The sequence below is a fragment of the Trachemys scripta genome, chromosome 2 (assembly GCF_013100865.1).
Source record: "Trachemys scripta elegans isolate TJP31775 chromosome 2, CAS_Tse_1.0, whole genome shotgun sequence".
NCBI lineage: Eukaryota > Metazoa > Chordata > Testudines > Emydidae > Trachemys > Trachemys scripta.
The window spans coordinates 78,567,661-78,595,158 of NC_048299.1; the positions used below are offsets into that span (position 1 = coordinate 78,567,661).

At 40.6% G+C, this 27,498-nt stretch overlaps 1 protein-coding gene across 1 annotated transcript in view; it reads left to right on the top strand.

Annotated features, from left to right (window-relative positions):
- The window catches only part of CDCP1 (CUB domain containing protein 1), a 50,527-nt gene extending 23,638 nt beyond the window's left edge, over positions 1–26,889 (top strand). Inside the window, exons 3-9 of the mRNA XM_034760976.1 lie at positions 2,370–2,726; positions 4,315–4,683; positions 14,877–15,104; positions 16,076–16,456; positions 17,206–17,571; positions 22,236–22,320; positions 23,431–26,889. Of these exons, the coding sequence (XP_034616867.1) occupies positions 2,370–2,726; positions 4,315–4,683; positions 14,877–15,104; positions 16,076–16,456; positions 17,206–17,571; positions 22,236–22,320; positions 23,431–23,893 (2,249 nt within the window). The 3' untranslated portion in view covers positions 23,894–26,889. The remainder of the gene's footprint in view (positions 1–2,369; positions 2,727–4,314; positions 4,684–14,876; positions 15,105–16,075; positions 16,457–17,205; positions 17,572–22,235; positions 22,321–23,430) is intronic.
- The last annotated feature ends 609 nt before the right edge of the window (positions 26,890–27,498 follow it).

Consider the following 27,498-nt stretch of genomic DNA (forward strand, 5'->3'; position numbering starts at 1 on the left):
ACATTAATGGATGCATCGTCACAACATCCTTGTGAGGTGAGCGTGCTATATTATCCCCATTTTATAGTTGGGTAGCTAAGGCACAGCAGGTAAGGTCAAAGGTATCCACTAATTTTGGATGCCCAATTTGAGACTCCAAGGACCTGATTTTTGAGAGTACCTAGCACTTTATAGCACTTTATAGCTCCCACTGACTTACAGTTGAAGTTTTGAATGTTTAGCACTTGTACAAATCAGACCCCAGCATATCAAGTTGCGCATCCAGAACATGAGCAACACATAATTAGTGATTCACATCTGTGAAAAATTTTGTTTAAGTGGCTTGCTTAGCATTATATAGGAACTCTGTGGGAGAGTCAGGGAAAGAATCCAGTTCTGCAGGGCATCATTCAACTGGCTTAACCACTGCACCCCTCCCGCCTTCCTGTAATCTCCTGCCTCATTTACTACCAACTTCTTCAGCAAATGAGGTAGAGTTCCTACAGACAACTCTGCCCATCCAGTCCTACACCCCCTCTCCCCCGCACTCCATGTCCTTGTCAGATCTGTCTCTTTCTCCCAGTTCCTAGTCCCAGTCTCCCCAGCGCAGGGCCAGCTCCAGGCACCAGCTTAGCAAGCAGGTGCTTGGGGCGGCCAAGGGAGAAGGGCGGCACCTGTGGCAATTTCAGGGGCAGCAGGTCCCTCTAGGAGCGAAGGACCTGCCGCTGAACTGCCGCCGCCGATCGCGGCTTTTTTTTTTTATGATTGGGGTGGCAGAAATGCTGGAGCCGGCCCTGCCCCAGCGCCTTATCTGGCTTCATTGTCCTCCCCGCTTTTCTCTCACTAGCTCCCAGTCCCAGTCTGCCCTCCCGCACCAGCTCAGTCTCTTTGCCCAGCCAGTCATCCCCCAGCCCCCATTTCTCTCCTCCCCCACTCCCTCCAGTCCCAATCTCACCAGACCCCTAGTCCCAATATACTCCTTTCACACCCCTCTGCATTCAAACAAGAGACAGTGAATGTTTCCAGCCAACGGGTCATGGAGAGCACAATGCCCAGCCCCACCCTGATGTGGAGCAATTACTTCAGAGAAAGTCCTTCTGTGGCCTGGTGGTCCTGGGCTGGCACAAGCTCATTTATTCTGTGAGGAGGGTGTGTGCACAGTCCGTCAACACTAGGAGTTGTGAGGGGTTGGAGCATACTCAGTGAGGACAGAATCTTTGCGGACTGTAGCTTTTAAGATCTAGCAAGTCTCTACCAAGCATGCCCAAACTACAGTTATTCAAAGCCTTATAATTTGGTCAAATTTGGGTAGATTTTCATGGGAGGGCAGAAGGCACATCTCTGACAGAAAGGCCACTCCCTTGCCAAACTTCAGGTTGCTGGTCTAAAGCATGGGGGTACTAGAGGATTTCAAAAAAAAGTTTGCCAGATTTTTTTAACATGGGGGAAAAACAACATATTTTGCCCTTTTGGTCTTAGAAACGGCTGAACCATTTTGGCTGAAATTTTCCAGAAAAATTCAGCCCGAGACAGACATCTGGCATGGAAAATTTCAGCCTATATGGTTAAAGATTGGTAAAGTTTTGTAAACAGCTGAAAATAGGGTATTAGTTTAAGGTTGTCTTATATAATAATGATGTTACTAGCGTTACCTATAATTATCCAGTTCGTGACAAAATAAACAAGGGGCAGGATTGATGTGGAAGCTGTAAGTTGGCATTTCCTGACTACCATGCAATTGAAATATTGTAACCAACCACTGCAGGATGTCCCTGAATGCTCTGGTACACCAGTCCCTTCTGGATGCCTGGTAGCGCATTCTGTGCAGCACGATTTCAGAGGCAAGTCTTGTAGGTGCTTCAAACACTCAAGCAGTGTTGCCAACTCTTATGATTGTGTCAAGAGTCTTGCTATATTTGATGTTTTTCTTAAACGCCCCAGTTCCTGGAGTCACGAATCTCAGCTTTCATTTAAAAAGAGCATTTTTTGCCCTCATGGATGTGGAGGAAAGATAGAAAACATGAACTATAAAGTCTCAAAAGAACCCAAAATGTACTTGTTTTTCAAAATCTGACTTAAAAGATAATGAATCTCATTATTATGGGGGGCCTGACTTATGATTTTTGAACACCCAAGGTTGTCAATACTGTTCCAGCTTTCTCAAGAGGCCTGCTGGGAAGTGTACAGTGCATGTAATTTCATGTCTTAAAACTGTTTGCTTTGATTTGCTAGCTGTTAAAACAGTGAGGGAATGTTGCACGCTGTAATTTAAGTGGTGGTGGGGATTTAGGTATAATTTAATAGAAAAATCTGAACACAATGTGGGGAGGAAAACAGCAAGTTCCTCAACTGTTCATGGTTTGTGCACCTGCTTTGTGTGTCTGTTTTAGATTGTATGTCAGGCCCGTGCCCCTTTGGAGATGTTCATCTTCAGCCATCCGCACTGCCTCGCCTTAACAGGACCTACATCTGGGATGTGAAAGCCAATAAGAAGGTTGGACTTGAACTGAAATTTTCTACACCATGGTTAAGGCAGATTGGGCCCACAGACACTTGTCCAGATTTAATCACTTACAGTATCAGCAGCTGTATTGACACTACCAGAGTCAGCATTGGAACCTTCTGCAGAAATGGCTCAGTGTCTCGGGTCAAGGTGCAGGGGGGAGTTGTCATGGCTTTACAGCTCCCATGGAATTCAGATCTCACCACCTCTGGCTTTAACATAGCAAACAGATCTTCCATAAAAAGTAGGTACAGTATACTATTTACTTATTTATTTGCAGTTATAATTAGCTCCTGTAGCTTGCAAAAGGTTTTTTTAATCTTTGTACTTGGTTAACTTGAAACAGTAAAAAAAATCACAAAACTAAAAATCACAGGCAATATAGGTCTAATCATTAGTACTTTCCTATTTTCTCTACATCCTCACACCTTAGTCCCATCTTATTAAAATCAACTGAAATATTTCCAGTACTCAGTCATGTTCCTTGCTTCAGAGATCCTTGCTATCAACTTTTAGTTTTGTAATTACTCTAATTTACTTACTTCCCTCTCCCTTCTTGTAGTTATCCTATTTTTAAAAAAGGTTTTTAGATTGTCCTCTTACTTTTCATAATTATTATGTGAACTGATTGAACTAAAAATCATGAAAGTGATGTTTCTATTTGTGAATCAAACAGAACTACCCAAACTCTTCTTAAATTGAGACTTTATAGGATTTTAAAAACAAACCAAAAGTATTTGCAGAACAGTAAAAACATATAAATAACAAAATGAGGAGAATGGATGAAGACTGCTATTGAGTCTATTTTAACAGCTTCTTTCTTCATAACTTGCTGAACTCCTCAGGCTTACATTGCAGTTTAGGAAACTGGAAGAAGGATGCCTGGAAGGTACTTCAGCCTTCCTGCTCATGTTTGCATATGCATAATAGTCTGTTTCAGCCCATTCCGTAATGTGAAACTTGCACAACTGGATTTTTAATCTGTAAGAGCCGTGGCAAAGGATGGAGCCCTCTGTGCCTTGCTCAAACAAATACCTTTTGGTTGTGAGACGTTCCCACCTTTTACCTGAATGCCTCAGTCAGCATTAGTTGTGGTTGGAAACTGCTTCAAACACACAACATAGGTGCATCTACACAGGCAAAAATCAGATATGTAATTCATCACCAGTGCAGTACCACTAGTTTTAGCTGTTGCGTAGACAGGGTTTTGTCCTCCTTGCTGCTGCTGGTCAGCAGTGAGTCCTGAATATATTAGTAGTTCTCCTGCATTTTGCTTTCTGAACTGACACCTGCTTAGTCAGGGAGTTAGTTTTTAATTCACATGTCAGGCATGTTACAAGGCCGTCTATGGCCGGGATTCAGCTACCGCCTTACATATTTGAGACTTTTGCCTTGTGTGCTCTTTCTAGAGCTCTTAAATCCTTGGACTCAAACCACTACACTTAAGTTCTCCAGTGATTTGAATGTCCTTTCACTTGTGATATTGTACATGAAATTCAGAGGGGCAGTGTAAGTAAACACAATTATACAAGTCACACACATTCTCCTGTGGAGCCAAGCTGAAAGTTGGATCCTTCACTCATGTGGTAGACAGGCCTGTGGTTTTGGAGCTGAACTCTAAGCCAACAACAAGAGCAGATTCTTTACTTTCTCTGTGGATCGACATCACCAACTCCAATATATGCACTCCGTTTTCTTCTGTTTAGCCTATTGCTGAGATGTATATTAAAGGCTTTTTTATTTGAAGGTACTGTTTGTCCATTGCTATTGTACTGTACTGTGCATGTGAATATGTATCTTCTTTAATGGCACCTTATTTTTTTCTGTAATAGGGTTGTGTATTATTGAATCTACTTTTAAAGGAGAGACGTCAGCAACCCTAATGTCTGCCAACTACCCACTGGGATTCCCAGAAGATGAGCTCATGACATGGCAGTTTGTCGTTCCTTCTAACCTTAGATCCAGTATCATCTTCCGCAACTATAGCCTTTCCAACTGTGAAAGGAAAGAGGAAAGGGTGGAGTATTACTTACCTGCATTGTACAGTAGCCCTGAGGTTTTGAAACTGAGTGACAAACAACCTGCCAATATTCCTGGCAATTTCAACTTGTCCCTGCAGGGCTGCGATCATGATGATCAGAACCCTGGGATCCTCAGTCTGCGTTTTCAGATTGTAGTTCAACATCCTCAAAATCAAGAGAGTAAGTAGCCACTTGTCCATTATTCCCTCTTTATGCTGATTATTTCATTTTCTCAATTCTTTTGTTAATGTAAACGGGGCAAAAAGATCACATGAAAGTAGGCTTCCTGCTTTTGTTTATAAACATTGGGGTAGAGCTACACACAGAGTGATTTTGGTAGAGAATACTATTTCTGACTGGCTGCTGTTGGAATCTTTGAACTTTGGACGCAACATGAGTTTAAGCAAGCAGGTTGCTAAGCAACATTGAGAGGTCTGTGGTACTGCATTGGATGCCAGGGGGGTTTCATTACAGCAAGGTTAACCATATTCCCTAATCTGCAAGGAGGGGTAAAAGGTACTACAAATTTACACTGCATTTTTTAAAACAAAAGCAAATTAAGACCCCCCACTTCTGTTTCAACATGTTCTGTGTTACATGTATTGAGTAACTGAAATCTTTCTTTTAAATTGTCTGTAATGTCATATCTTGCATTCTATACACAGTAACTACGCAGGAGGCAGCTTTTCAGTAATCAGTGCATCCCCTCTCTTGGGACCTGATTCAGTTTTCACTGAAGTCAGTGGAAAGACTCCCGTTTGCTTAACTGAACTGGTTAGTCCTGCAATGTGTTTCAGTATAGAAATCAAGGTCCTTTTTAGACATAGTCGTGCAATTTTATTTTCCTTTATTTGACTCAAACACTTTCATAACTTGCTGCGGGGTTGGAAAGCCAAACACAGCAGCACTGTGCTAGTACATGAGAGCCAGAGACTGGAGCTCACTACAGCATAAACCGACCAGTTTAACTGATCAAGCTCAATAAAATGAAAACCAATGGCAAGAGCGTTGAAAGTAAATTGGATATTAAAAATTATTTCACTTTTAATCCTAGATGTGGTATTAGTAATATAAATAAGGACTTTTTTACTATTCTGTGCAAGTCCTTGTACAGTGCCCATTACCATGATATCTGAGAACCTTCCAGTAGGGTAATAAGCAAGATTACTTTTATCTGGATGTTGTCCCTCTACTAGTAGGACTATGTGAATGTGTAGGACATTCTCCTATATCATGCCATTTGTCACTCAGACTAGGTTAGCCAGGTCATTTTGTATCTTCTAATCTCCAACTGTGATTGGAATAACACATACATCAACTGTTAGCATCTAAAACAGAATAAGTTGTTTGACCAACTGTTGCTAAAATCTATGGGGTTGGGGGCCATACTACTGGATATTAAACAGACTCTCTTTAATGGTTTTAGTGGTCACTTTAAAGTCAATATAAAGAACTCCATTTAAAACACTGATTGAAATTTCTTATCACAGAGGAGCACATGGCCTTTTTCACAGTGAATGATTTTAGAGGGAAACCTGTCCTTGTCTGCAAAGCATAAGAGACTTTAACAACTTTGCAGAAATCTTTGCTCTTTTGGGGAAGAAGTGGAATCAGTTTCTGAAACTCAAACACTTGAAGAGATCAGCTGTGATTTTCAAAAGTACTCCGTGTTGGCTTAATTCTGCTTTCACTGGAATCCTTGAATTCAATGGAAGCCCTGTTAGGCCAATATGAAGTGCTTTTAAAAATCGAAATCCTATTTTATTGCACTGTATGCCTACTAATCTAAACTTACCTCACTAGAAAAAGAGTCCGCTTTGTATGTGTACTTAGTTACAGAGAATATGTTCTGATAATGTTAAAGGTGTAACTTAAAAAAACCCAAAAACCTGTGCTGTCCATACAACGTATAGGATCAACATCCAACATTTTGGAGACTACTATAATATTCAGACAATATAATGGACTGTGTTAAAGATAATTCCCTTTTTTTTTTTTTTTTAATTTGTCTGATGCTTCATATTCTTTGCATGGAATTTAAATTTTCTTTTCTTGTTTTATTGTGACTATAATTGTTTCTGAAAGTACCAGAGACATTAAGGGTCAGAGACTCTTAGATTAGATGTGTTGACTGCTTTCTAGAGTACATTTACAGGGATTTTGTGATTCTGTCTATTTATGAGTGAACAAATGAATGCAAGATCTGTAGCTAACAAGGCTTATCAACATCCATGATTTCAGAATAGAGGAGGTGCCCTGACTGGATGATGATGATGGGGGTGGGAGAGAGGGTGGAAGTGTTTGAATTTGTTTTATTCTGTTTGTCTCTAGATGGTTGCTGGCTCAATATTAGCCAAGGAAGAGTTTGAGAGATAGTATAACCATTCTGTTGTCATCTGACTTTGTACAAAGGACCTTTTCCCACTCCACACTTGTATCCAAGAGTGTGCCCTCTTGTGAGTCCCAAATTAGGGTTATCACAGAAAATGTGATGGGGATATAGGGTGCCCCATTCTACCTCACAGTTCCTCTTGATATAGACCAACTTCTTGTCTATCATGTTAGAGTCAGCACACCTTGTCCTTGCTATATCAAAATTGATGATTACTGTTCTGATCATTCCCTCTGGGGCACCTGGCATTGGCTGCTGTCGGAAGACAGGATACTGGGCTAGATGGACCTTTGGTCTGACCCAATATGGCCGTTCTTATGTACTTATGTAGATGACTGTTGGTTTAGTTTAGGCTCTCATGGTCTCCATGATAAGAATAGTACTGACCTGTTGGTTTGTGTCTCAATGTATAGAGGTGGGCAAATTCTGGTTCTCCGAGTCCCAATTCAAAGGCATATTGGAGGGAACTGTTGTTGTCCTGGCATTATTGCCTACTTCAGACAGAGGTCAAGTACATCATGGTGGTGTACCTACTTCATTGGCCTATTTAATTTCAGAATTCTGTGAGGTAGAACACAGAGAGTGGGCCATTCTGTCAGGGCTTGTAGGACATCATAACTATCTCTTATACTTGACTATCAATAGGTCTCCTAAATTTCCTCTCCCTTTATGCCATCCTCATGGGTCATTTTGATATGATGTATGTCTTTCAAAGCATGTGGGGAAGCAGTCACCGCACCAATGGTGTGGAAACTGCATTTGGAGTCTGACAGATTATAATAGAGAATTTCTGGAAGAGCCATGCAATAGGGAAGGCTAAGAAAACTTTCGTGTTCTCCACCATCCATGAAATTGTGGTGATTGTCCTCATTCAACACGTGCTTGGTGATGTACAAAATATAGCTCATACAATAAGATAAAATCCCTGCTTTGAGGAACAGATCAGTGGAACTGTTACTGGTAGGAAGCAAGTTAGCTAATGTGAGATGCCTTCTACTTAAAAATAGGGCCCATGTTTATTCACTGTGAAGAATTTTCCAACTACTTTATGGATAAGACTAATTGATTGGATATGATTTGCCTCCGTGATAGGGCATACCTGTAGGTAGCGCAAACAACATTTTTTGAGTGAGTTTATTATGGAGGTATTTGGGGGCTTGGAGCGCTGCAGTTTATAACCTCCAAAAAGGATCCATGTCTCTTTCTTGCTTTTTAGGACACCTGTAGCCAATTGGGAAGTTATTAGAATTAATTAAGGCTAATCAGGACACCTGATATAAAAAGGCTCTCACTCCAGTTAGTGAGGTGTGTGTAAGGAGCTGGGAGTGAGAGGACGTGCTGCTGGAGGACTGAGGAGTACAAGTGTTAACAGACATCAGGAGGAAGGTCCTGTGGTGAGGACAAAGAAGGTGTTGGGAGGAGGCCATGGGGAAGTAGCCCGGGAATTGTAGCTGTCGTGTAGCTGTTCCAGAAGGCACTCTAGACAGCTGCAGTCCACAGGGCCCTGGGCTGGAACCCAGGGTAGAGGGCGGGCCCGGGTTCCCCCCAAAACCTCCCAACTCCTGATCAGACACAGGAAGATCTCTGAGGCTAGCAAAATCCGCCAATAAGAACAGGACCCACCAAGGTAGAGGAGGAACTTTATCACCGTAGTGGTTGTGACACATCAGCAGTGCCCCTTTTTGGTTCCTGGGGTATGATTTAACCTTTAATCTGGCTCCATTCGTGAGCAGCAAATTCCTCAAATTCTAAGAGGAAGTTCATGTTTGACAAAGCATGTTTGCTTATAGTCAGTGTACAATGTGTCTTGAAACCCTAATTGAGTAAAAGCATTATTCAGTTAATCCATCTTTTCTATTTTGGACAGTAACGTGGAACTTTAATGCATTATGTCCTGCAGACCAGATGTTAACCTAAAAATCCTTGCTGGCTCTTGTATTTTATAAAATGCAAATAATCTCCTGGGTTTAAATAAGAACAGTGGTTTCTCTGGGGATTTTTGTGGATTTCATGAGTAGTTTTATATAATTTTTTCTTTCAAAGGCTCCAAATACCTCTTACGCATTGGATCTATTGAAACTGTGTTGATTTTTTTTTTTTGTCTCTGTAATGAGAAACTAATTAGAACCACATTTAACTTCCAGATTAAAAAGAAAATTGATATCTGCATGTTCTAAAGGCATCCCAAACACTTGGACAAGTTTTACTCCTGTCTGCAATGCTTACAGTTGGGTGCCAGGGAAACGTATATAGCTGTTCTCAATTAAAAACAAATATCGTATCTGTGCTACAACATATAGCTGATCCAAATCATGGAGGAAGCATGACCTGGTGGTTAGGGCACTGGACTGGGATTCTCTTCCTGTTGAGCCATTGAGTTACTGTGTGACCTTGGGCATGTCTCTTTCTTTGTGCCTCAGTTTCCCATATATAAAATGGGGGATAATGCTGCTCACCCACCTTTTGTAATGGCCCCATTTTTATGCACAATGACTAAAATTTTCAGATTTTGCCTATACAATGTTGAGCACCTAAGTAAGCTGCCTGATTAAGTACTAAATGCTTATGTGGGTCTTGTGGTTGTGCAGTGCCTCTGAAAATGCAGGCCTCTCGGTCCATACTTGATGTAGGTGCTCAGCTCGTATATGCACATCCTCAAGGCCTGTGTCACCGCCACTTATCCTTCTGGTTGAGGACAGCCTTTGGAGTCTGTCAATGGTACCACTCAATTGGCCAGAGGAGTTGCTTAACCACAGTGCTTCTATCCCTTGAGAGGAGTTTAATTGATTGCTTTACTACTAAATCAGTCTAGTAGCTCATACCTTAAGGGAGCAGAACCTTACAAGCTTTCTGTGACTGAATAATAGCTTTTCAAAAACTAGACTGAATTGAACAGAAAGTAGTTGCTGTCTGTCAGGGCAAATGCTGCAAAAAGCCACATTTAACAGAATTCTCTTCCCCTTTGATTTCCATTTAGAAAACATTGTGTGGGACCTCACAAACTGAGGCTCTTATCTTGCAGTTAATGGAAGAGGCCCAAAAATAGGTGCAATAAGACTAAGTAGTCCCAGTCCTCTTCGGTTAGTCACACCTCCCTAGCTCTATCTATCATTTACCATATATCATGCATGACACTTCCTGAGCAGTGGGAAAAAGCCTTTCTTTACTCCCGCTGGAGGCACACACCAGACACATCCCTAGAGCATTCAGATGATTGGCATTCTGAAAAGGAACAGTGTTCTCTGGGTTTAAAAACAAGCACAAGTCTCTTACAAAAAGCCTATAGTCCCTGTGTGTTATACCAATAAAAACTAGCAGGATCTTATTAAAGGGGACAAGATAAAGATGCCACATTTATTATGATAACAATTTTATTTATGACCAATAACTAATATATTAATCCTTATACACACACATTATACCTAATACCTATATATACACACACACACACACACACACACACACACACACACACACACATATCCATCAGACGTTCTGCAGCTGCTGCATAATTACCAGTCCTGCTTGAGTTTGCAGCTTGGGTTCGTAGCTTGTGGCGGCTAACTGGCCAGGAAAGCCGGGCACAATGACGAGCTGGGTCTCTGTTGGGCCCTTCCATGTTGGCAGCAGAATGTTACCCTCCTCCAAAGTTTTCCATCTCACCCATCCTTTTTGTAGGCTTTAGTTTGAATCCAGAGTCTATAGGTCTTGCTGTGTCATACTGCCTCCAGGTTTGGTGATTGATCACCCGTCAATTGCAGACATGACTTTCAGCCTTGGACCGGGCTTTGATCTTCCTTGTATTGTACCTTTTCTTTTTAAGGTGGATTCTTCTTACTTTGTTAGGGCTCTTGTCTGCATCTTCAGCCGTTGGTGTTTGAACTCTATTTAATCAGGACAGGCTGGGGCTGGAGGTTGATTCCATCATCCATACATACCTCATTCACACATCTAAACTAAACTAATAAGATTACAGCAGGGTTTGCAAAAATGAAGGTTGCAGCAAGCCCTTACAAAATGGAGTAAGCGTTTTAAAATGGGGTTTGAATTACAATATGGCAAACAGTGAACAGAAGTTACACTGTAGGCAAGTGTAATAAATGGTGAACAGAAATTACAATACTGAAACAGTGCAAGTCTTAGTAGGCCTTGTCTTCACTTACCGGAGGGTCCGGCGGCAGGCAATCGATGTTCTGGGATTGATTTATCGCGTCTGGTTAAGACGCGATAAATCGATCCCGGATCGATCCCGGAAGTGCTCGCAGTTGGCGCCAGTACTCCAGCTCGCCAAGAGAAGTACGCGGCATCAACGGGGGAGCCTTCCTGCCGCGTCTGGACCGCAGTAAGTTCGGACTAAGGTACTTCGAATTCAGCTACGTTATTAATGTAGCTGAATTTGCGTACCTTAGTCCGAAGTGGGGACTTAGTGGGGACCAGGCCATAGTGATTTAAGCAGGAATTGGATTGATAGCGAAATTTACAAAGGCAGCTGACTGAACAGCTATGACTCTTCACAAGCATCTTAGAATCATAGAATCATAGAATATCAAGGTTGGAAGGGATCTCAGGAGGTCATCTAGTCCAACCCCCTGCTCAAAGCAGGACCAATTCCCAGACAGATTTTTGCCCCAGATCCCTAAGTGGCCCCCTCAAGGATTGAACTCACAATCCTGGGTTTAGTAGGCCAATGCTCAAACCACTGAGCTATCCCTCCCCCCCAAGATTAATTAATCTTAATTGTTAATTAGCCAGTTATTGGAGTAACCGGTTTTATGAATGAATATTGTTTCATTCATAAAACTTTACTTATGAAGTTACATTAATAAAGTGAACAATTAAAAACAATTTCATTCATCAGTTCTACATGTGTGTGCCATAAACCTGCAAAGACAAATGGCCTGGAATCCTACCTACCTGAGAGACTGCTTAACTCCCAATGCCATAGTAACACAGCTACAGCCAGCAGAGCTGTTTGAGCAGGATTGTGCTCTTTATAAAAGAGAGGGGGGCTATTGGCACGGCATTCTCTGCGAGGGCCCAGGGATTCTGGAGCTTGCTCCCTACCTCCCAAAATAGCCCATATTTGATGACCAGGCATTCTGCAGAAATCTTGTGTGTGATAGGGTTTTCGGTGAAGGATAAGGGTCTGTTGTGGGGGCTGACAGACAATTTTTCCGGATTTTTTTTTTTCATGTTTGCTGCCTGAGGCAGATTGTTAAATACCAACTTTTGATTATTTAAGGCTGCTAGTTGGTGTCGTCAATATATTTGTATTTATTACAGCTGGCTGTAAATTTTCCAGTGAAATAGTTTTCTGTCAGAAAATGATTCTACAGAATCGAAATGTTCTATGTGAACGTGTCAATTCCATCCGCACTTCTGATGGAAACCAGGCAGGCTGTTCAGCTTCTAGGCTCCCCAGCTAGCCAGCTGCCTGCTTGGAGGACTCCCCGTGTTCTCTGCCTGGAGTTTTTTTTTTTTTTTTTTTTTTAAAAACTCTATTTCGGTTCTCTCAAGAGAGAATTTTCTAGAACTTCTGTTCCATAGAAAAATTGACATTTCCAACTCTTTTCTGATTCAGAACGAAAAGACTTCAATTTTTTTCATGGAATGGAAATTCCAATGCTCACAGAACTCTAATATTAATAGTGCTCAGTGGTTATTGTAAATTAAATTATAGTTAGTTGCTCACAGCTTTGTACATGTGTGCATTTTAAATGTCCGATCTAAAGAAATAAGTATTGGGAGGCCCTCTTTTAAACGATATGAACTCAATAAACTTTAACTATTTTGCAAATTTACCATATTTGGCAGTTTCCCCTTCTCTTTGGACTTTGTTGGCCGAGCTTGATTCCGAATAGACTCTAGGCAACCAGACAACTTTGTTCAGCTAAGCTGAAGAAACTTAAATTGTCTGATATGCTTGTAAATGGGGGGTGAAGACAACCTTGCAATCGATGTAAATCTGAGAAATGAGAACTCTTCCATTTCAAATCACTAGTGTGTGACCAGTAGAGCTGGTCAAAAAATGTAGAAACCGTTTAGCAAACTGTTTTTGGCAAAAGTTTCATTTCAATTTTTCAAAATTTCAAAACAATCATCAGTTCTAATGGTCGTTAGTTCTCGGTTGTGGCCCAGCATGAGCAGTACTTTTTGACCCATCCATCTCTCTGTCCTTCCCTAGGACCCCTTTCAGGTGACGGGCCCAGTACCTGCACTCCTCTCAGGGTGGAATCCCATGATTCGCCCAATTTTCTGCCTGGCTTTTGAGACTACAGCACCACTGTTTGCCAACCATGTTTCCTGGCAGGTCCAGCTGGTTTTGGTTCCTGCAAAAAAATTCTTCAGAAGCTGTGATCAGTATGAAAAAGCAATGACTCCAATTAGCTTCTTGAAAACAAAGTACTATTTATCCATAGGAACATAGCATTCAGAGAAAAGGGCTAAAACAACACAAGGCCTACATGCAATTCCCTTAATTTAGGGAGGCCCCACTTATCCTAAATTCACCATCCACCATTCCTCCACTTCTGGGGATCAGGGTGCCATCTGCATTCCTGCAGATCCTGCCTCTCTCAGCTTTTGGCCTCAGGCTTTCTTTTAAGCTCTCCCAAACCATTTCATTTTCCCCATTTGGATTCCCATCTCCCCTGGCCCAATTACCAGCTGCCATGTTGATCAGAGGGGGCAAAACTTCAAAGGAATTGACACCTGTATTGTTTAAGTACAGGTGATTGGCTATCTGGACCCATTGACTTTGATTCCTGCAATAATGCAAAACCACCTGGCTGACTTAATCCCTAGTTATCCTTTAACAAGCAGCATCTTAACCATCAAACAGAGGGTCACATAGTACTCAGAAAAAAATGTACCACTATCTCCCGAGTTCTTCATTCTCAATTTTGTTTTTTAAGGTTTAAAATAAAAACAAACAAACCCAAAATGTAAACATCACAAAAAAGTACTGTAGTCCTTTGTGAAAGTAACATCAGAACAGTATTGCTGTAGTTTATAGTATGTAATATAAAGAAATGAAATTAATTAGCTACATAGTACCAGTACTCCATACTTACTCAGCAAGATTCATCCACAGATCTCAAACCACTTTACATGGGTAAGAAAGCATTATCTCCATTTCACAGGTGGGGAAACTGAGACACAGAAAGGTGACTTTACTTGCTCAAGGTCACACAACAGGTCTGACAGAGCTGGCAATAGGACCCAGAACTTCTGACTCAGTCTGGTGCCCAATCCACTGGTCTTTTATGACCATTCTATAGCACCTACTGTGAATACTATAGTTGTGACCTAAAGAATTTTCTATAGCAAGCTCCTTGTATTCTTGCATAGCCTTTTCAGAAGGGACTAGCATACATGAGATTATGTGGGGGAGGGAAATTTGGCAAATAATAAATTTGCTAAAAATACACTTTGGAGGGGCATCAAAGCTATTCACAAATTCATATCAAAGTCAGCTGAAAGTTTCATCCAAAAAGAAAAATCTTTTGGAAATATTGAAACATTTGACACTTTCAGAATGAACCATATTGACATTTCCAAAATGAAATGTTTCAAAACGACATTTCTTTTCCTGTGGGTCGAACACTTTTTTTGGTGTGTTTTGTGTTTCGGTGACTGAAACTGGAAAGATCCGGTTTCGTTTCAAAATGATCTGATTTTTTTTTTCCAGAACCAGAACTAAATATCAGCTGTTTACTCAGCTCTACATATGATCCTTCTGAAGCTGGAAAGGATAGGAAGTGGAATTGGACTTTGTTATAACAGGCCTAATCTAGAAGAACAGTTATTTGTATTAATTCCAATAGTGTAAAAAGTAAATAATGCTTTCCTAGCTAATGTAAAGATAAGTCCAACATCTGATTTTTGGAGAAGAGAGGAATGGGATGATGAGGTTCCAGTTCACCACATTTATTTAATTGCTGTGTTGATCTAATTCTTTTTTTTTTTTTCCCCATTTCAGATGTAACATACTTGATTGACTTACGCAGAGAGAGGGACATGAGTATAACCATAGAGCCAAAATCACCACACAGTGGGCATCCGTTGCTGTTTGAGCCAGAATGTTTGATCTGTAAAGATCCTAGAACCTGTGAACGTAATGTAACTTTAACATCAGGCACCATGTACGGGATTTTCTTCCTGTGTTATGATTTGGAGCATCTGAGGATCACAGCTGAAAAAACCATAGGTATGACAAGAGCCTTGTATTTTGTTACCTACAGAAGGGTTCTACATGTTCTCATTTCCGCAATATTCTACTGAAGGGTCAGACTTGTAAATCCTGTCTTTCATTTGTGTTTAAGTGTGCTTTGGCTTGCAGACAGGCGCTGAACAAATAGGTGGTGGGTACAGTAAGTAAGTCAGTAAATAAACCAGTTTGTGTTTAAGATGTAGGGATTTGGTAACAGAAAAGAACAGCATAGCTAGTTTCTGGAAAAATTCAATCCTAGCAAGTGAGAGGGAAGCTTCTTGCTTAGCACTGGAACCTGTCTTAGGACAGAGCTGTAGCAAAGCTCTCCTTCAAACATGGGGCCGGTGACATCCATGCTTCTTATACCAGGTGTCTACACAATTCTATGGAAAATCCCATGAAGTGTGTAGACAAATGGTGAAGGGAAGATAATATCCTGTGTGCTGACCAAGTGCCATCAGGCAAACTCTGTGCATTTGTATTTCTTGGTTTCCCTTAATATCCTGTAACAGTCAGGAGAAACACTCATTTTATTAATGGTTACTATGGAAAATATAGTGGGGAAAAGTGACCAGGGCTGCCCAGAGGATTCAGGGGGCCTGGGGCAAAGCAATTTCGGGGGCCCCTTCCATAAAAAAAGTTGCAATACTATAGAATACTATATTCTCATGGGGGGCCCCTGCGGGGCCTGGGGCAAATTGCCCCACTTGCCCCCCCCCCGTCTCCCCGGGCAGCCCTGAAGGTGACTATATGGATGTACTCTATAGTACATCCCCACAGGACCAGAGCTAATGGGCAATTTGAGTTATTTCCATCTTTCAGCACATATATCCCCAATACCAAACAATGGAACTCTGTTGTTTTGTGTTTGTACAGACCTAACCACTCTAGCACATAGTAAAACCTCATTTTAATAGCTCTGCTCAATGTGAAAAGTATAGCTATAATCTGTGTCTCTGTGACTGCAGCCTGTTGGCATCTCAGATACTGCCAAAAGAAGATCTATGACCTCACTGTGCCCAGGGCTATTTCCCAGCTCCCAGTTCGGCTGGATAAGTTTACTTGGAAGCTATTGGCTCCAGAAGAGATCAATGTGGAAATAATTTCTCCATCCTTGAAGCTACAACAACACATCCAAGAGCAGAGGTGCAATAAAAGTTACAGCTACAGCATTGTCAGCACCACCAAGGGAAAGGAGTTAAGCCTTGGTATATTCTGTCCTGGTGGATCCATTGAAAAGATTCAGATGAGAGACAATATCACCATATCCCTAAAAACATTTGGCAGAGGATTCCTCAATGATTCTCTTAATCAGGATCTGAAAATGTCTTTTGTGCCATTTATTAAAGGTAAGGTGGACGTCTGTTCCCTCACTCCATTCCCCAACTCCTTCAATATATCCATTTACAAATAACCATTGTACATCTGATAATAAAATAACAGAAGTTAAATTTCTTAGCGTCCAATTCCGATGTCATTACTTGAGCAAAGCTTCCTTTGAATCAATGGGGAGTTTTGCCTCTGTAAGGAGGGAATAAAACCTTCAGACTTGGGGTACGTCCACACTACCCATTGTATCGGCGGGTAGCGATTGATTTATCGGGGATTGATATACTGCGTCTCGTTAAGACATGATATATCGATCCCCAAATGTGCTCCCCGTCGACTCTGGAACTCCACTGGAGTGAGTGGCGGTAGTGGAGTTGACGGGGGAGCCGCGGCCTTCGATCCCGCGCGGTGAGGACGGGAGGTAAGTCGGAATAAGATATGTCAACTTCAGCTACAGGATCTTACATTGACACCCACTCACACACCCCCACCCCCCCACCCCCAGTGTAGACCAGACCTTGGAGTTGTGGGTGGGTAGTTATGAGGGAAATCCTGCAGGTAAACCATGTTATAACTGTGTTACACAAAAATGGTTATAAGTGATATGTGTTATTACTATTAAGATACTGTGATTTTTCTGTGTGACTCTCTAGTCACCATTGTAAGTGATGCATGTTTTATTTTTAGAAAATCACAGTAATGTATTTAAAGAGAAAGCCAAGAGCATTGGCAATACTATGTATACAATCTATCTCTTCCCATACTACAGAGGAATGTATCTTCACTGTGACCCCAGACCCAAAAGCTCAAGTTTATCTACAGACCCCTAACTGGTTCGAGGGTTTGCCTCCTTATGTCTCCGTGTCCTGGAACATCACAGTCCCCAGTAAGCAAGTTGCTCGCTTAGCATTCTTGAAGGAGCGGATGGACATTATTTGTGAAACAGGGCGTGCCTATGTCAACATAAAGGAACAGAAACCAAAGGCTGAAGAAACTGTGCGCCGTGAAGATGAGCTGCTTCCTGAGCCCCTGCATATGTATCACCACTTCTGGGTAAACATCTCTAACTGTAACCCAGTGCCCAAGAAACAGCTGAGCCTACAGTTCTGGGTGACATTTGTCTCACAAAAGACAGGTGAGTTGTCGCTGTCTTTCTGTACTGAGGGAGGATAATGCTCTGCAGTATGGATGCTCTGGTGTTTTCTGTACACAGGTGTGGATGTACTAGTAGACTGTTTGCTCCATCAATTTGTTGTACAGAGAGATGCTTCTCAGCAGCTTTACAAAACTGCAGCTTTTTCTACATTTTGTAACATACAGCATCAGATGCCTAAACTCTGTCAGGATCCTCTCTTTTTTTGGATGTATTGTCTTAGGAAACAATCAAAAGAAGTAGAAAGTGTTCAAATGCTAAAGAGATTGAATTTTCAGAGTAACAGCCGTGTTAGTCTGTATCCGCAAAAAGAAGAACAGGAGTACTTGTGGCACCTTAGAGACTAACAAATTTATTAGAGCATAAGCTTTCGTGGACTACAGCCCACTTCTTCGGATGCATATAGAATGGAACATATATTGAGGAGATATATATACACACATACAGAGAGCATAAACAGGTGGGAGTTGTCTTACCAACTCTGAGAGGCCAATTAATTAAGAGAAAAAAAAAACTTTTGAAGTGATAATCAAGCTAGGCCAGTACAGACAGTTACAACAGAAAAACTTCAAAAACAGACTCCAAAGAGAGACTGCAGAGCTAGAATTGATATGCAAACTAGACACAATCAACTCCGGTTTGAATAAGGACTGGGAATGGCTGAGCCATTACAGACATTGACTCTATCTCCCCTTGTAAGTACTCTCACACCTATTATCAAACTGTCTGTACTGGCCTAGCTTGATTATCACTTCAAAAGTTTTTTTTTCTCTTAATTAATTGGCCTCTCAGAGTTGGTAAGACAACTCCCACCTGTTTATGCTCTCTGTATGTGTGTGTATATATATCTCCTCAATATATGTTCCATTCTATATGCATCCGAAGAAGTGGGCTGTAGTCCACGAAAGCTTATGCTCTAATAAATTTGTTAGTCTCTAAAGAGATTGAAGTAGCAGAATTGTGAGAGATGATTCTGAATTTAGTTGAAACAGAATGTAAAACTTGATGTATAAATTCCAAGATATTTAAGGACCAATCTGTATTTCAGACACCATATTCGAGAATATTTAGGAATACATTTATATATATAAATGATTAGATGTTTTCAATTGCATTATCAGTCTTGTTTTTCAGTTTCCTCTTTGGTACATTTAGCTCAAAAGTAAGTAAGGGAAGGATGTTCTCTTCTTAATTGAAGATGGACAAAAGAGCTGCAGCCTCCTGTGGGATTAGACTCCAAGTCTGAACCTTGGTATTTGGATGTGCTAATTTCAATAGGGCTGCACACAGATCGTCACTATCGGACCTAAGAAATCAGGGCCTAGAACAAATATCCACTGTACAGTCATAAAAAAATTTCAAATAAAATTAAGGACAATACCTAGAATCAGTTCCCTGAGTCTTGGAGCTTTTTATTAAGTCAGTCTTTGCTACCTAAGTTTGGTAATCATTTTAAGCATTGGGAGAAGTCTGAAATAATCCTGAAGTCGCAGTATGTATTTAATAACTGAAAAGCAAAACAACGCACATGTTTAAGATTGGCAAACAACCCACAGAATGACACATTGGTAAGGATTTCTTAAAATCTTTGTATCCTTTCCTCCAACTGCCTTTCCTCTTTGTAGGGTGTCTAGTTAGGCACAAATCCAGCAATCTGATCTGGTCAGGACTAGTGGATCCTTACAGTCACATGGATCTGATTGCAGAAGTGGGGCCTTAATCTGTACGTTACTTGATATAGAAACTTATCCTGTGTGTCTGTAAAAGACCTGGCATGCTTTGGCACTGTGTAAATAATGAAGGTACATATTAAATGCACATTGTGTCTCTGTCTGTCTCTGCTTTTTAACAAGCATCGATGAGAAAATGTGGCACAGATTTTTTTTCTGGAATGGCTACTAATATTACTCCTAATTAATATTAATCATAAAATCCCTGCACTTTGAAATACCTGAGCTTCAAAAATCTTTGAGAGCCATAAACATGTACTTTAGAAGATTTTGTTCCCCCTAGACATCAGTAATTGTCTACATCTAGTGTTTTGTTCTTATTGCCCTAATTCTCCCCAGTTCATCCACATAGATTAAAATTTGCTTATGAATTTGGAGAACTTTCCTTGCTCTAGAAACAAAGTATGTGATTGACTTCTGTCTCTGATATTTCGTACAATGAAGATCATTAACACTTATGTAGTACTTTTAATCTTCAAATCACTTTACTGACATTAACTAATCATTGCAATGGTGCTATGAGGTAAATAATAACTATTTAATTACTCTAATTTTTAAGGATGGGGAAACTCAGGCAGAGACTGGGTGTTTTGCCCAAAGCTGCAGAAGGAATCTTTCAGCTAGGATTAGAACTCAGGAGATCGTGGTGCCCTGCCCTCTCCTCAGACTAGACCACACTTTTTTCTGATTAGTATTATTCCTTGAAATCAGAATATCATCATCAACATAATATACTGTGCTCCCCAATTTCAAAGCTCTGCTGCAAACTCTGGTATCTATCATGGATGGGTAAGCACCAGTGGTAGCAAATTTGAGAGTCATATCCATCTGCCTATATTGTTGTACACAGTAGTGCCATAAATAGGAGGGGGGGGGGGGGGGGGGGGGGGGTGCGCGCGTGCGCAGACTCAGGAACTAATTGCTAGGAAAATAGGTTTGTAAAGGAGGATCTTTCTAAATGAAAGACACACAATGTACTGTAAAAAGACTACTCTCTCCGCTGGAAATGAGGCCTGCAGTATGTAATAAATCTTTGATTACTCATGTTTGGGAGTTCACATAAGTAAGAACTTCTTGGATGAGTAAAACTGTATGATCAGGTCACTTACAGCGCTGCAGCTGTGCCACTGTAGCACATAGTGAAAACACTACCTACACCGACGGAAGGGCTTCTCCCGTTGGTGCAGGTGTAGGTACTCCACCTCTCCGAGAGGCAATAATTATACCAACCGAACTCCCGATGTAGACAGGGCTATGTCAACATAGCACTTCTCCTGTTGACATAGCTCTGTCTACATCGGGAATTAGATTGGTATAACTGCATTGCTCAGGGGTGTGGATTTTCCACACCTCTGAGCGACAATTCTATTGACATACGTTGGTAATGTATACCAAACCTAGGTCTGTGACCTTGGGAATTAAAATGTCACTTGATCTTTGTGTGTCTTCTGAATATGTTTATTTAAAAAAACACCTTAAATACCATGTAGAAAAACAAATGTAGTGGGGTTTTTTAAGCTACTCGCCACATTAATGAACAGGCAATGGTCTATACTGAAAGGTAGGTTTATAGAGAGACTCACTTAAGAGTCTGGGACTTATTTTCAGAGTGTACAATAGTTAAAGCATTACCTCTGACTCTGTATGCCCATATAAAGACAAAATTAAATCCTGCTATCATATGGTCTGCTTGACAAGTGTCAATTCTGTGGTAGCTGATAAAAAGTCACCATTGAATTTTCAGTCGTCTGGCAAACTGAGATCAATAATGACTCTTCCTGTGCACCTCCAGATCGTGCCTGAACCACACAATATGCACTTCCTCTGTCACACTCGCTTCTAAGGCTATGTCTACACTGGCAATTGAACGACAAAACCTTTGTCTTTCAGAGGTGTTAAAGCTCCCACCCCCACCCACCCCCCAAAAGACAAAAGTTTTGCCGTGACAAGTGCCAGTGTGAACAGGGCATTGTCGGCGGGAGAACCAACAAACGGCATCTACGCTGCGTGACTTTTAGCAGCACGGCTGTGGCAACACAGCCATGTTGCTAAAAGCTGTGTAGTATAGACATAGCCTAAGAAGTGCCTCTCCGCTGAGATTCATTCAATGTCAGAACTAGGATTAGGATTTGGGAGTTCCTTGCTCCAACTCATGTGTCCAATCTACAAGAACATCCTGCCTGTCGGGATAAAATTTAGTGCACCTTATTCTTCAGCTCCAAGGCCCCAGTCATGCAAAACCCTTATTTCTGCAAGTAGTCCCATTCAGCTCAATGGCAGTACTTGCATTCATAGCTGTGCATGTGCGTACAGATTTGAGGCCTAGAGCTAGAGTTGGCAATGCAGATTAGAACAGATTACATCACCTTCTAATGAACCTCTAATTCTTTTCCTCTTTAGTTCACACTTCATTGCCTGTAAACTTATTTCTTTTAAATGTTTTTTTCTTTTTTAAACTTTTACTGAATTAAAACAAAAAGAAAACTTCTATAGCTCCATTTCTATAAACTCCTGCACCCTGGGTACATTGACCTGCTTGATTGATTTTTGTGAGGCTTTCATTTAAGGCACCTTAAAGATCTGTTGGGTGGCTTTTTGTTTTTTTGTTTTTTACATCTTTAAATAGGTTGAAGGAGAGTTAATGAAATGATCCTGTTATTTCACTCCTTTGCTGTTGGATCCTTTTTCCTTCCTCTTCACACTTGTGTTTAATCAGTCAATCAGATGTAAGTAAGTGAGATGTAGGAGGTAAGTGTAGAAGCAAAAGAACTGGCTGATTCTCTGCGCAGACCTGGTATGTTAAGCAGCAATGATGCACGTCAAGTATGACAACTAGATTTCAATAGGTTAACTGTGGTTGCATATTGTTGAATGACTTTATTTCTCTTCCTTATATCTATTTTTTTTTTTTAATAGATCTGTCAGTGATAATTGCTGTGGTAGTTGGTGTGGCTGGAGCGCTGTCAATTATCGGAATCATCATATGCTGCACTAGGAAGAAGTATGTTCATTACTCAAGATGTGGATTTAGGCAGATTAAGAAGCAGTGTTGCCAGGGGGTACCATTCCTCTTCTTTAACATACTGGATAGGTGACCCTTGAAGAAGGGTCTGGAGTGTGCAGTGAAAGGTGTAGAATAGAGAGGCACAACGGGTTGCAGCTAAAAAGCTTAAGACTCTTGCAACAATATTGTAGATCACTTTACTAATGCACTTTGCACTAGCATAGACTTCTGGCATTTGTTTGAATGCATTAAGGTATATATCACCTGAACTTCAAAAAAGGTTTCCAAGTTAATTTGGCTGCTTTCCCTGAAAGCGCTGTACAGTCACTATTCAAACAAGTGTCCCCCTCCCTTTACCGGTCGATATCTCATAAAACAAGTCAGTCAGTTTATGTATCAATGCGTTGCACAGCATTCAGTCCGGAACAGATTTGATTTCCTAATTCTGGGTGATTTAAGGAAGTCACATTACGATGAGTCAGTAATGTTTCTCATGGTTATAGGTAGCTACTGTCTACAGACGATACAAACTGAAAACCTCTTTAGTACATACTTGCAAGAGAGTGGGATAGAAAAAGGCCAAAATCAATCAGATCCATCCAGCTTCTAGCCCTAGAAGATTCTCTCTTGGTTTTCATGGACTGGGAGGAGTAGTTTTAATTAAATTTGAGCCCTGAAAGAAGGAACCCAATCCTGCAAATAACTTTACTCAGATGAAGCCAATGAGGATACTTGTGCACATTAAGTGTTTGCAGGATTTGGGTCCTCATTTGTAAACTGTAATGAAGATGTTCTAGGTGGTAACTAGAGCTCTGCAAAATCATCTCCCTTGAAACAAGCTAGAAAATTGTAGGACTTTTCACTAGCTTGGGTGTAAAAAGGTGGGGCACTTGGTCCTAGGGCAATGTTTCTAACTATAAACTCCTTTACTACTTGAGAACAAGCTCTGCTGCCCTGCAGAGAAAATACTTGAGGCATAGGCTTGATGGAAATATAATTTAAATATAAAATATAAAAATAAGTGGATGTTGCCTTACAGAGTTTAAATACACAAGTAACATATGGATTTACAGTGGTTCTCACTTGTTAATTTTCATTTTATAACAGGAAGAAGGAAAGCCAGAATCCTGGAGTGGGTACATACAATGCCAACATCAATACCCATATGCCTGGAAGACAGGGCTTATTCAAAAAGAGGAGGCAGGACAATGACTCCCATGTCTATGCAGTCATTGATGATGCCATGGTCTATGGAGATTTGCTGAAGGAATCCAATGGATCAGTCAATCCAGAGGTAGATGTGTACCGGCCTTTTGATGGGCCTGTGGGTGACACACCACCTACTCCACCTCCCATCTCTTTCAAGAGAACCACTAAAATATCAAACTCTGAGGAACTCCCATTCTGCCCAGAGAGGGACAGTGAGCCATACACTTTTGCGCATCACAAACCAGAGGAGACCAGGAGCAATGGAGACAAAAGTGTGAACAGTATTGGAGATGTGGGCATGTCCTTGTTGGAAAGTAAGGAACAAGAAGGTTTGGTGGAACAACTTATGCCAAAGGAATGACTTTGGTTTGGAAATGAGGGTGACACTGTGAAGAAAAGTGCTCTCATGTGCTGTAGAAAAATCAGAAGAGGAGATTTATTTTTTTAAGCATACATAGACATGGGTTGTTTTTAACCTCAACTGCTGATGTTTTCAAATTTTAGAATGAACCTTTAGGAAACCTATCAACAGTTCAGTTACCATCCATGAATGCAAGTAGTTCTCTTTTAGAAATGGAAGCAAAGGTATGCTTCCACTTTTATCATAAGGCCAGAGGGGAAATGGATTTTTAAAAGCTCAGGAACAGAACAGAACTGGGAGAATATTTGCTCAACAGTTTCTCTCTTCCAAATAATTCCTCCTCCTCCTGAAGATTGCTGGGTATTGACTGAAGATGTATCCCCCACCACTGACTCAAGGCAGCTCTGAAATCTATGAAATGTTCTTACTAGAAGCTGGATTTCTTCCCTAAAGTCAGAGCATAGGAAGCTGTATTGTATTCCAGTTCTTCTCCCGGCATCTCCTAGTTTAGCAGCAAGCATAATACTCTTGAGTATTTGTTTTTAAAAATTATCATTTTTGAGAGCTTAAAAAAACTTGCACTCCCGCTCTGATGTCTATAGAGTTCAGGTCTGTCTTATTCCACTGTGCTTTCTTGTTCCAGTAACGACAGAAGGTGTTCTAAAGAAATAATAATGGCATCCCATCTGCTACTAATACTTTGCACTTGACCTGCAAGAGAGATTTGTTTATTGAAGGAAGACAAATATTGAAGTGGAAAAATGTGTTCCGCTTCCAACATGCAATTACTCTGTCAGACTCCTGTGCAAAATGTATGAATTAATCTGCCAAGCAGGCCTCAGTATTTATTACAGTTTTAGTGTTGGATTTACAACAGTGCCTAAATGATGCAGGAGCACAAGGCTTGTGGGTATTTCCACAGAAATGGTCAGTGGCCTAGCCACTTGTGTGTACAAGTGCCTGATTTATGTATGTGCACAATCACTATGATTACACACTTTTGCATATGGAACTACAGCTGACTACTTGGAGATCTGGCTCTGCTTGTCACGCTATGAACGATCTCTTGCATAACAATATTTGAAGGGCAACATAACTTATAGAAGAAACTATATGAGTTATGCACAGTAACTGGAGACTTCAAGCAACTGTAACCGTCTATGGCTGAAATCCTGGCCCATCTGAAGTTAATGGGGATTTTTCTGTTGACATCAACAGGGCAAGGATTTTCACTTTCTGTGCTAAATATTTTATCATAACTAAACACGAACAATACATTCTCCTTGAATCAATATCCATTTCATATTTACGTTGCATCTGAAGCAGTTTCATCATAGAATTTCTGTTAGCATATTGTGAGATCCCTGTCATCTGAGAGTACTTTTAATTGTGTTTTAGGGAGCTTAAGTGGTTATGTGTTGCACTTGAGTGGAGACGTGTATCTTGTATCCATCTCCCCTTTGTTGTTGGGATCACATATGTCAAGGTATAGTAGAACATTTAAATGCCATGTGAGAACTTAAATTATGCTATTCTGCCTTGATTCCTGCAATAACTATAGTTATTTTTCTCAGGCAAATTTCTTCCACAATATATTTTTCTTGGGGCAATAAAATTCTGTCTCCAGCTGGTCCATGTTACTTAATTTCCATCTCTTTGGGGAAAGGGCTGGGGGGCTCTGTAGAGGTAAACCCTGTTATCCATCTGTGTTAATCTTTGCAATTTATTAGGAAAGAGCCTTTAGTTCTTACTCTGGCTAACAAACTACAAAGCATATGACATAAGCCAAACTTTCTCTATTGCCATGTCTTGATTTTGAGGGAAGAATGTGACTGTCAATTTATCCAACTCTTCTGGTGGCTGTATGGTTTTTATTAGATATAGTTTAACTTTTTGGTTGGTACGAAATCAAAGTTACAATGTGTTTATCATGTTTTGCAATTCTCTCTTTGCCAAGTTTGGACTTCGCTGCATTAAGTACAGGAATTGTAACATTGGCCACAGTTTCCTTTTTGTTAGGAAAAATTGCAGTTTAAAAAAATATTACAATAAATAGAACTAAACTGAGCACAAACTGGAGTAGTTACCAGGACAATTTCATCCCTTTTATATTTCTTCTTTTTGTAAATTGGATTTTGAAGTAGCTAGAGTGGCGCTAAATGAGAGCCTGAGAATCTTTTCTCTTGAGCAAGCTGGAATGATCACTTGGGCAGGTCAGAACAGTACCTCTGCAGCTCTGCTACCCTATGGCATTAGCTCTATTCGTATGAACCACACAGGAGTGATCAAGGAAATCTGGTAGGGATTTGATATTTTAGTGTACACCAATACTGCACTTAAGTTACATGAAACCAATAGTTCTCCTGTAAGATGATTTCTGGGGGATGAGTTTACTTTCCCAGGGAGAGGGGAGGAAGAATTCTATCAACTAGCATATAAAGATTCAATCCTGCAGACCTTATGCTGGCAAAACTCCCATTGACTTTAATGACGGTCTTGTCTATTCAAGGAATGCCAGATCACCCTTGTGTATTTTTTGTATCTGACAGCTTATTGTAAAGAGAATCCCAGGCAATAAGAATGTATTTCTGTAGAAAAAAGTTTACCATGATAATAACTTATTCACTGAATGTATATATCTATTTTGTTTTACAGCTGTGGTGGTATCCTGTTAATTTCCTTTTTTAAGAAAGAAATGTGTTTTAGATATGTATTTTCATATTTTAGGTGTTTCTTTTGTAAAATGTTTGTATGCAACGGAATACATGATCCAACAGTGCCTTCACAAGATCATAATGTTTGTAATTATTTAAGCCAAATTGACACAGGCCTTGGGTTCCAGTATAATCATTTTTGGGGGGAATAGTGCAAAAGTACACCTCGCTGCAAGCATCTGATCCCAAAGAGAGCCTTATTAAAATGTATGAAATTTGTAGTTTTGATTACAATAAATTTTATGGCGTCTGCATCCATAGCCGCTTTCTTGTTTTAATGGTAAGTGCATTTTGTGCTCATTAAAGAGCCTGCTTGAAATCCCTGGAGACTGAAGTATTTGCTTTTATCTGCAGAACAACTACAGGGTAGACAATGGCAATTCAAGCTTCCCCGCCTCACCTTAACAATTGGCCTCAACCATGACCTAGTCAGATCACCTCTAGTGATGAGAAGGAAGTTAAGCTGACCTGTCCAGTCAGTCCTTAACCCCTCTGAGATTGCAAATTATCATTAATTAAAATGCGGACATTTGTCCACTAGGAACTGGATAGAGATTGCTTCATCTCACGTGAGCCACCAAACAGTTTCTGTGCAGTAATGACAACTGGTCTCTACTTATCTGTGCCAGAGTTGAGATCTTAAACTTTCTGAATTCTGTTTGTTATTTAGTCCCCTGAGACAGTTATGTGGCTCTAAGCCAAGATCTAGCTTTCTTTTAGACCCGTGGCTCTCAACCTTTCCAGACTACTGTACCCTTTTCAGGCGTCTGATTTGTCTTGTGTACCCCAAGTTTCACCTCACTTAAAAACTGCTTACTTACAAAATCAAGTCCTAAAAATACAAGAGTGTCACAGCACACTATTACTGAAAAATTGCTACTTTCTCATGTT